This window comes from Dendroctonus ponderosae, unplaced genomic scaffold (genome assembly GCF_020466585.1).
Source record: "Dendroctonus ponderosae isolate FM_Combo_2020 unplaced genomic scaffold, Dpon_F_20191213v2 Dpon_F_20191213_7, whole genome shotgun sequence".
Taxonomy (NCBI): domain Eukaryota; kingdom Metazoa; phylum Arthropoda; class Insecta; order Coleoptera; family Curculionidae; genus Dendroctonus; species Dendroctonus ponderosae.
In genome coordinates, this window is record NW_026018916.1 from 2,809,236 (window position 1) to 2,818,475 (window position 9,240).

Consider the following 9,240-nt stretch of genomic DNA (forward strand, 5'->3'; position numbering starts at 1 on the left):
GATGATGGTGGAAAAATACACCGAAACGTATTTTGATTGATAAATAGAGACAATAAATGACTGAAACCCAGGAATGAATTTGATTTGGAATTCAAGTTAATATCTGGGCAACAAATTAGATGGATTCTTTAAAACCATATATCAATATGAAACTAGACTGACCTTCCAATAAGCCCGTCTACTTAGCAATATATCCATTCGTATAGAAAAAGTATGCATGATTATCTGTATGTCTGTTTATACATATAGTAGTTTTATTGATAACTAGCCTCATTGATTTCAGGATGCCCATAATTCAGAAGTGTTACAAATTCGTCCCATTAAAATAAAAACAAAAATTCTACAACATATACATATCCAGTTAATAGTTGGAACAGGACAAAGCATCGCCATTATCCAATCAACTTCATTTAGCTCGTTACATGTACATAGTTAAAACTGTTATATGAGTACTATTGGAAAATTAACCTAAACTGTGATTTATGTTACAGCTTTAGCCTACCTATATGATGCGTTCGTTACATATTTTAATGTGCTATTTGTAAGAATGTATTTAAAGCGCAATTTCCGAAAACGTATAGCCAATAAAATTAGACTCGTTTGTATATAGTTCCTGTATAGTTGTACATATGGTTTTGTACATTTTGTATCATATTTTATAGTAAGTTTTAAGCGTTTTACCCGGTAAACGCATCCGTCATGTGAACAATCATATTCGTGTAGATATTTATTAATTGTTTTTTGTTTTTTTGTAATTTATGTTAAATAAAATATGAATATAACTTGTAGATATTTATATTTAATAGCAATACCTTGACTATGAGGAATCAAGAGATGGAAAATAAAGTCGAAGCACAGTTGAAGGAATGTGGGATCGCACAGCGAAAATAGATTTTTTTTTATTTCAATACAATCAGTTGCACTACTTTTGGAAACTTGATCAACTTTCTTCATATTCACTCTGTATATAGTGTGCACATCTACCTGAGCCGCATTATTGATACTTGCTATATTTTTAAAATACTATTAGCACCATCGCTAATCGGATTGGCGACTTATTTATTATTCGATTTAGTAAGCGAAATGTCGCGATAACAACCGGTGCGCTGTATTTTGGACTATTCAGAACGGACACCAAATTAGTAAAAGGTCGACCAACAGTCAGGGTCAAGTTTTGTGAAATTTGGAGTGTTCTTTTATTATTCACCAATCCGGCAATGATCAAATAATTAGAAGAACTCATTACGAGAAAGGAGCACTTAAGCGTATATTTATTTATCTTACGAATGATAAGAAAATTAGATTAGCTGTGGCATGAAAACCGAACACAATGCAGTAACTAAGTGTTGAATACATGTGTGTAGAGACCTCTGCGAATAAGTAAAGCTTTGTGGATGAAACATGCAGAGAAAAAAGGGCAAAGCACCAGATTATATTATTCAGTTATTAGGAGTGGTTTTCCTGCCAGTCAACATAGCAGTTTTAGCAGCGCTATGGGTATATAGGCAGTTAGTGGGTCTTTGGCTGCAACTAACATTAGGCGAGGCCTATGGAGGTTTACTAAGCGCAGGTGATAAAGTGTATGTGCCCAATGTTCCAGCCAGCAGAAAAATAACGCTGATATTGTGGTACCTTCGAAGTGACCAAAAAATTGATGTGATGCAAAAAATGACTCAAACATTAAATGAAAAAGTAAGTTGAATAGGATTATTGCGCGTTAGGCCGCACGAAGAAAAATTGGAAAAAACCACTCAGATCAAAACTGTATTCAAATTAGGCATGGGTAACTCAGTTAATTTTCAGGAGCGGCACAGTGAGTTTTAACGACAAAAATAAACAAAAATACTCTTACAAGTTCAGAGTTGTGTGTTCAACAAAGAAGAGTGCGCTCTAAATGTCGTCGAAATATTTTCAAATCTTCAAAAATTCATTCAAATCACATGAAATCCTGAATTTTGCGCGCTTTGTAAATTTGGAAAAAAAACGCTTTTATACAACAGCAGACTCTTCAATAAAAAATTCGAACTTCCAAAGTAAAGCCAGTAGAAACTTGAAAGATTAACATTCCGTAGAAGGCTTGATGGTCACTAAATGTCCTAAAAGTTCCGATTTCAAGAGTTATTCCGCCCCAGGCGCAGTTCGAGGTGCGGCGCAGTGAGTCGATAATTCACCAAATCCTAGAGCGGCATCAACTCAACACAGTGTTACCCAGGCTTAATTTAAATGCCATCACTGTTGAATCTCCTTATGTTTGGAAAAACCGTTTCAGATAAAGGGCGATGCAAAACAAGAAGGAAAACTGACGTCAACGTTCCACACGTTCTTAGGCCAGGACTACCTCTTGAAGAACCAAATTGGAATCGACGAAATAATCAAGCCCATGCCTGGCCCGAAGGACGGTACTTTCAACGATGCCTATCTAAAGAAACTCGTAGGCGATTTGAGCAATGTGCCTTTGCCAAGAAATCACACCGCGCTCTGGGAAATCCTCGTCGGCATTGATCCTATGGATAACGCCAATACAAATGTATTTGTTGCAATAATACTGCATCGCTGAACCCTCTAAATTGCTCCTGTTTAAGGTCGAAGGCTACCTTTACCCAGTACTGTTTAGAATTCACCATTCAACAGCTGATGGCATTCGACTTGTGCTGTTTATGTCCAAAATATTTTCCAGTGATGTGAATTATGTTGATAAGATCAGTCGTCAGAGAAGTGGCCGAAAGCGCATCCTAGATCAACTAGTAAGCTTAAGATGAATGTGTTGAAGCTTATAAAACAAAAATTTTAGTGCGATGTTTTAAGCAAATCAATCCAGTTGGTCTACTTGGTGGTAAAAGGACCAGCAGCGATTCTCAATATGACATTCTGGAAGGAAGAAGACGAAAATCCCATCCACAACGCATCGCTGAGTGGAGATAAACTGATCGCGTGGTCTGCGGAGCAAAGTATCCAACGAGTCAACACTGTGAAAAATATTAAAAATCGAATCCCAAACACTCGATTCAGCGAAGTGGTTCTGAGCTGTGTATCAGCGAGCTTTTATAACTATTTTCAACTGGTTCGTTGACTTGCAGGATTAATGCCAGACACCAAACCTGACGCTTTCTTTGCAGAAAAAATGGAAAGTTCCCCCGCAAATGTCCGTCCTAACTCCCCTGTTGTTTCTCTATCCTGAATCAAATAGCAGCAAGCTACCCGAGCTGAGGAACGACTTTACTTTCGCCGACTTAAGCCTGCCCTTAGTAGACCCAGACCACTTTATAAACGGACTGGAGGATGTGAAAGTCAGCGTGGAGAAAATGAGGAAGAGTCCTACCACTGCTGTAAGTTCCAAATGTAAGCCAGATTCTCTTAAAATTCAATGATCTGCCTTCTAGGTCATGTACTTTTTGGTGAACTACATATGTGCAGTGATTCCTTCACAGCTGTTACTGAAGATAACAACTACCAAGGCGTTTACTGCCACTATCTCGATAGTGCCTGGAGCGGGACGAATCAAAGTGTTTGGCGATTGCGATCTTGAAACTATTATCTCAACTGCGCCACACTCAAATGAAACAGGTAAGTGCTTACTGCATTGTCGGCTGTAAGTTATTGGAGTACATATATATTTCTTGATCTAGGAATTTGTTTTACCATCTTGACTTATGATGACAAATTCCAAATTTGTGCGTTCGTGGACAAGGCGATAATGTCCGAACAAGAAGACGTTCAGTACCTTGTTGACGAAGTGTTCCGAAACATGGACCTCCTAAACAAACAGAGTCTGCAGACGTTCGCATAGATTTACTGTAAAAATACTCTAGGAAGTCAATTTAATTACAAAATAAACTAAGACGAACGATGCCGTGCAGTTCTTCCGTGCAGTTCTTCCGCAGAACTGAACGGGTTCTGATGAGAACAGTGTAAGCGTTCAAGCAAACCACTTCTGAAGATGCAAGCCACTCGTGCTTGCGGAACGTCAGGAAGAAATTCTACCGAACGACGGCCTAAAAACCCATTAGTTTCAAGGAATGTCCTATCTCTTTTGATAAGGATATATTTAGTTATTCAAATCCAACTGAGATTTACATTAAATATTTATTGAAGAATCTAAATTACTTTAACCCGATTATGCAATAATATCTGTTACTAAAAAATACATACATAGTCAAATCCGAACTACCATCCATTTTGCTGCTTTAAACACAAGGCTCTACGTAATTGCCGGGGAACAACCCGGTAATGCCATCCATGACCCCCTCCCACCATCCATCATCATTCTTTTTCAGCACGTAGATGACGGCGCTTTCTTGGAAACTCAGCTCATCATCCTTATCGGCGTAGTAGTCATAAATGGCTACAACTAAGAGAGTTCGGCTCGTGACCATGAAGAGCAGTAGTTATGTCTGCATTTACTTACCCTTTTCAATGTAGTTCTTAGGGACCCACCCGGGAAGATCATCCTCATCCGGAACAATTGGCATTACTCCGGATGACGCGCGCGGCCGTCCAAAAGCTTCGTGCTCGTCGTCCGGAGGAGGTGGCGGAGGAAGTGGAGGCGATTGCGAGCCACTCCCTCTGGAAGCAGCCTGGAACAACTTTGGCTTTGCCCTCTTGACCTGGCTAGAGTTCTGATTTACTCACTAGCTGCTGCTGCAATGCCTGACTCATTCGGTGCCCCTGTGCATGGGATAGCGTGTGCATCCCTAAACTGCCATGGGGCACAGGACCGTGATGCCCACCCATCATCATGGGATGATGCTGATTCGAACTGAGTACCATCTCTTGGGAATTTATTAAGGGCGAAGGCGGTGCTGTTAAAGATGCGGCATTTCGTAAAAGAACTACACGGATTCGTAAGCAAATGTTACTCACGCGGCATGTTGTGTAAGTCATGTGCTCCATAGTTGCTTCCTGAATTGGGGGGTGGCGGTGGAGGCGGCGTTTGCGGTTGAATAATGCCCTGCTGATTGTGCTGAGTGATCGGATGGACCATACCAACCTAATTAATTTAGCGATCTAATACAATTTTGTACATCTGTGGATTTGGAGCAATCCGATTTAGAGAACAATTTCGAACCCATCTAACGTAAATAGATGAAATACCTGAGGTTGTGCCTGGGCCCCTGCCATAGGCAAGGCGCTGTATCCAGGACCCCTTTCTCGTCTGGGGTGACCCATCGGGTAATTGGGAGCATAATGACTCGGCACCTGCGGGGGAGCCACTGCTGGAGGAGTGCGATACTCCCTGCTATTTTTTGACAAAGTGCCACCAGACACAGAAACTAGGCCAATATCGAGGTTAGCCTTTCAGTAATAATCTAGCAAAATATAGGTTTTCACTCACCTTTACTTGATGTCCGTGAAACTTGAGGAGGTGTGGGCGGTTTGGTGGTAGGTGCAGGGCCTACCATCAGATTTCCGGGCATAGAATTAACAGAATGAATACTGCCTGAACTGGAACCTCTTTGCTTCTGCCTAGGGGTACCACCACTTCTCACCCCATGGCCAATATCGTCAAAAACTGTGCATCAGAAAACAGTGTTTGCAACAGCGATTCTGTACTCACTGCTGAATGCTCAACTTACTGGTATAATCAATGGCTTTTCGTAAATATTTAATAGGCTTTTCTGGATTGACTGGTGCAATGATCTTGTACTGCCTGTTGGTACTCTTGTTTGCTGTTAGAACTCCAATTTCGCGCCGTGCCACCTTTTCCTTGTGGATCATGACAGTTTGTGAGATGTGGTTCATTTGGCTTTCCATTTCCGCTAGTTGGGCCGTCTGCAAATTCACCCATACCCATTGCCATTGCTTCGTTGCTTAACCGTTGAAAAACTTACCTGCATATCCAATAACTGCAGGAAATTGTACGCTAGAGTATTGATCTGATAGGCCACACTCGCCAAAGACTGAGCCGTATAATTCTTCGTTTCTTCCAAAGCTCCAGGCTTATTATCAGTTTGAAAATAGTTGGCCTCGCAGTATTCAGCAACTCTTTGCAAGTTGGTATGATTATCTGATAGGCTACTTCTGCCCTCCGGAATTTCCGACCTTAGAAGAGCGGCCAGTTCAGCCATCGTGTCACAGTCACCCACAACACCAGAACCAACTCAAACTCCTTTTAAAGTTTCTTTCCTGTTTGTTCTAATTAGAAGGTGTGGCGTTATGCGGGGACTTCGCTACAGAGAATAGAGATATTGCGGCACTTACGATTTGATACACAGAACTTATTCATTGTTTACACATCAAATTTGGTATCATATTTGTTAATGGATCCTTGTTACACGTAAATTGGTAAATTGTTTAAAATTGTATCTAACACCACTTTACATCAACTTTTCCAAACATTCTGACGTCTGATGACTGATCCACAGATTATCAAACCATATCTGATCTGTCAGATGTGAACTCACGTTTTCAGAATGAGAAGAAACGTGTTTGCATTGACAACGGTGCCAGAAACCGAAATTAACATGTTGTATTTTACCGGTATTTTCATTCAAGTTAATCAAAAAATACTTTAAATTATTTCGGCGTATTTAAGACACATCCTTGGATAATTGAGTCTGGTGAAATATAAAATAAAACGCAATTAAATAATTCCATTCTTCAAGCACATGACACTTGACACTAAATCGTTCCCAACTTTGCTTCAGTTTGGTACATCCCTTCGCATTGTCATATTTCTCATCATACAGAAATTGTATTGAAAATTTCCAGTTTTTCGTGGTTTAAAAGGAATTCAGCTGGAAAATCATGGCGGAGGCAGCCGTAGAAGAGCCGATAACACATGCGAGATTTTACTGTCATGTATGCCACGTGGAATTCCAAAACAGACCTAATGTAAGTCTTTTGATGTTTCTATTCTCAGATAAAAATCAATTTTCGTTTGAGTTCATCATTCGAACCATCTCCAGACTACCAACGTCATACCAACTTTACCAACGTATAGCAATCATCTCAGGCAAAATGGAAACAGACGCCCCAGTTTGTCATGTAACTTGCTTCAAAAGATGGTCACACACAGCCTCACAGCCTTACTTTTTGCTCGTGCTTAATGTTTACAAAAACCAACCATACAAAGGCCTAAATGTGGGTTTCCTTTGACCACACAAGAGCATGACACATTTTAAAGTATTTTCTAGGCCATATGTCCATTCATTATAGAGCTTTAGTCATTTCGGCAGTTGATGCCTACCTATAACTAGTAGAATTAAAGCCTTTAGGTACTTAAAAACCTTTTTGTGCTTCGCCTGACGGTCCACTTTGAATAGATTAAGCGGATAGTATAGAGAAGCACAAAGCTCCCGACTTGTGATTAGTAGATAATAATCAATGTAACGTGCAGTAAGGTTAATATTAAATATTGCGAAGTTTCCAGTCAAATCCAATGTAATGGTCGAGCTGATAAGGAGAAAATCAAAGTTTTTAATTTAGTATATCTAACAAGTACCGTAAACAGCACTATAGAGATTTGATATTGATGGCGATGCCAAGTTGAGCAAAGACTCTTTGTTTCAGTCTTTTACATGTCCCCATTGCGCTGATGGGTTCGTCGAAGAACTAGGAGACAACTCAACACCTTTACAATTCGACGAATCTTGGGAACGAATTTCAGACACGGTTAGTGTTTGCAAGATGTTGTAATTCATCAAGCCTGTTGCATGCTTTTCGGCTTTATTTTTAGAGTGAGCCGGAATATTTGCATAGTGCACTACTGGGTCGGCGAGCATCAGAGAACGGAGGACCGATGGAAGGAAGGTATAGCGGACTTCCAAGGTTAACAAAATCTGTTTTTGTTAGATTTGCTAACCGAACACACAAACCGCTATAGAAAATTGCGTGATCTTGACGGAAATCATGATTTTTAGAACGCTGACTCGTCTGGCATCTTCAAATCTGAGACAGCAACATCCCATCGAGCACTTAGTACACGACTTTATCATTAATTTGGGGGTAGGTGTGAATTTAGGTGGACCGGGAAATGTACAACTTTTTCTGGGAAACCCCGGGGATTATGCTTGGGGTAGAGAAGGCCTAGATGCCATAGTAACACAGCTTTTGAATCAAATGGACAGTACAGGTAAGTTGGTAGTTTATGTTTTTCGGACTGTTTAACAAATTTTACTTAAAGGTCCTCCGCCAGTGTCTAAAGCTGTAATAGATGCTTTGCAAGTCGTAGACGTAACAGGTGAACAAGTCGCTCAGCATCTACAATGTTCCGTCTGCTGGGAGCATTTTACCGTGAAGGAGCAAGTGCGGTAAGGGCTAGCAGTTTTCGAAATCTTACTAAAAGCTCAAAGTTTATGTTGTCTATTCAGACAACTGCCCTGCCTACACATATACCACGAAGGCTGCATAAGACCCTGGCTTGAGCTGCATGGTACTTGCCCTATTTGCAGACAAAATCTCACCGATGGGGAAGATAGCAACCCGATCAGCAGCGACCAAACGGGCGTAGAAGCTGCGACTGGGCAAGGTCAGTGATGGTACAGTTCCATACAGTACAGTTTTGAAATAAGATTTTTTGCAGCCACAAATGTTCAAAATGTGCTCCGTTCTCTTTTTGGCGCAACACCGTCTGGAAGTCAAAGTAATCAGATGGACCAATCCGAATCCAGCAGTAATAGTCCAACGTCATACGACGGCGGTAACGTCTTCTAGCTTGAATGATGAATTGAGAGTGTTTGTATAAAACAATATCGTATTATTTCAGTAGGTTAATACATTCGCTGCTGGTTCAATAAAATTACGCTCTTAGGAATTTCGACTGCGCGCTGCAAACAATGCAATACGTTTAAGAAAGGTACTATTCTCAATTGTGACTTCCTTGATTGCAACAGAACGAAATATATTGGCACACATTTTCTGATTAATAATGCAAAAGTTCGTATTTCCTGATTGCAAATTAGCCAGTTTTTATCTTGTGATGAGAAGCATTGCTTAATGATTTTTTTCTTTCTATTACTATTTATTCGATTACCGTGTGAGCATCGTATAGTAGTCGAAACCCTCAATTGATTTTCGAACTTAAATAAATTATTGTATAATGTGATAAAATTAGAATAAACTTTGTTAAGCATGGTTTGGTTTTTTCGGTAATGAATGGTATGGCAACATAGGACCTTAATCAATGCCTTTTTTGAACCGCACTCTTTACAAAAGCAATCCAAACGTAACGAAAAAGGCAAAAAATGTTCTCAAAATTGAGCTTGTTAACTTTCAAACAAAGACTTAGAATACACACACATT

The 9,240-nt window shown here is 40.1% G+C and overlaps 3 protein-coding genes across 6 annotated transcripts; 2 read left to right on the plus strand and 1 right to left on the minus strand.

Moving 5' to 3' along the window:
* Window positions 1-1,202: 1,202 nt before the first annotated feature.
* LOC109539285 lies at window positions 1,203-3,840 on the plus strand (the record flags this gene model as incomplete). Its single annotated transcript, XM_019906941.2, is given in 7 exon segments — window positions 1,203-1,692; window positions 2,270-2,527; window positions 2,583-2,744; window positions 2,792-3,061; window positions 3,117-3,326; window positions 3,381-3,564; window positions 3,627-3,840. Coding segments are annotated over 7 exon segments (1,536 nt in total). The 3' UTR covers window positions 3,788-3,840.
* Window positions 3,841-4,064: 224 nt separating this feature from the next.
* On the minus strand, window positions 4,065-6,367 carry LOC109539277 (abl interactor 2). Of its 3 annotated transcripts, XM_019906926.2 has the most exons (9): window positions 6,199-6,367; window positions 5,829-6,132; window positions 5,574-5,769; window positions 5,333-5,509; window positions 5,092-5,270; window positions 4,861-4,987; window positions 4,630-4,799; window positions 4,406-4,583; window positions 4,065-4,348 (listed from the first exon to the last, which is right to left on the minus strand). In XM_019906926.2, exons 2-9 carry the CDS (start codon window positions 6,063-6,065, stop codon window positions 4,185-4,187), a joined length of 1,428 nt encoding a protein of 475 aa, XP_019762485.1. In that variant the 5' UTR covers window positions 6,066-6,132; window positions 6,199-6,367; the 3' UTR covers window positions 4,065-4,184. The 3 variants fall into 3 exon arrangements, with proteins under 3 accessions (XP_019762485.1, XP_019762487.1, XP_048524186.1); XM_019906928.2 differs by having other exon boundaries at window positions 4,406-4,574; window positions 5,829-6,362; XM_048668229.1 differs by having other exon boundaries at window positions 5,829-6,362.
* A 250-nt stretch (window positions 6,368-6,617) lies between these two features.
* LOC109539278 (E3 ubiquitin-protein ligase Iruka) lies at window positions 6,618-9,072 on the plus strand. 2 transcript variants are annotated; one of them, XM_019906929.2, is made up of 7 exons: window positions 6,618-6,831; window positions 7,510-7,611; window positions 7,676-7,767; window positions 7,860-8,071; window positions 8,123-8,249; window positions 8,310-8,467; window positions 8,522-9,072. In XM_019906929.2, the coding sequence occupies exons 1-7, from the start codon at window positions 6,745-6,747 to the stop codon at window positions 8,650-8,652; spliced, it is 909 nt and encodes a 302-aa protein (XP_019762488.1). In that variant the 5' UTR covers window positions 6,618-6,744; the 3' UTR covers window positions 8,653-9,072. The 2 variants fall into 2 exon arrangements, with proteins under 2 accessions (XP_019762488.1, XP_019762489.1); XM_019906930.2 differs by having other exon boundaries at window positions 6,619-6,831; window positions 7,676-7,749.
* Window positions 9,073-9,240: the final 168 nt, after the last annotated feature.

Excerpts from the sequence above, each read along its gene's own strand:
- LOC109539277 (XM_019906926.2), bottom strand. The coding sequence starts at position 6,065 with ATGGCTGAACTGGCCGCTCTTCTAAGGTCGGAAATTCCGGAGGGCAGA. Across the intron at positions 4,988-5,091 it reads GGGCCCAGGCACAACCTCAG|GTTGGTATGGTCCATCCGAT; the intron begins GTATTTCATCTA and ends TAAATTAATTAG. Across the intron at positions 4,349-4,405 it reads TAAGAACTACATTGAAAAGG|TTGTAGCCATTTATGACTAC; the intron begins GTAAGTAAATGC and ends GAACTCTCTTAG.
- LOC109539278 (XM_019906929.2), top strand. The coding sequence starts at position 6,745 with ATGGCGGAGGCAGCCGTAGAAGAGCCGATAACACATGCGAGATTTTAC. Across the intron at positions 7,612-7,675 it reads GGGAACGAATTTCAGACACG|AGTGAGCCGGAATATTTGCA; the intron begins GTTAGTGTTTGC and ends CTTTATTTTTAG. Across the intron at positions 8,250-8,309 it reads ACCGTGAAGGAGCAAGTGCG|ACAACTGCCCTGCCTACACA; the intron begins GTAAGGGCTAGC and ends TTGTCTATTCAG.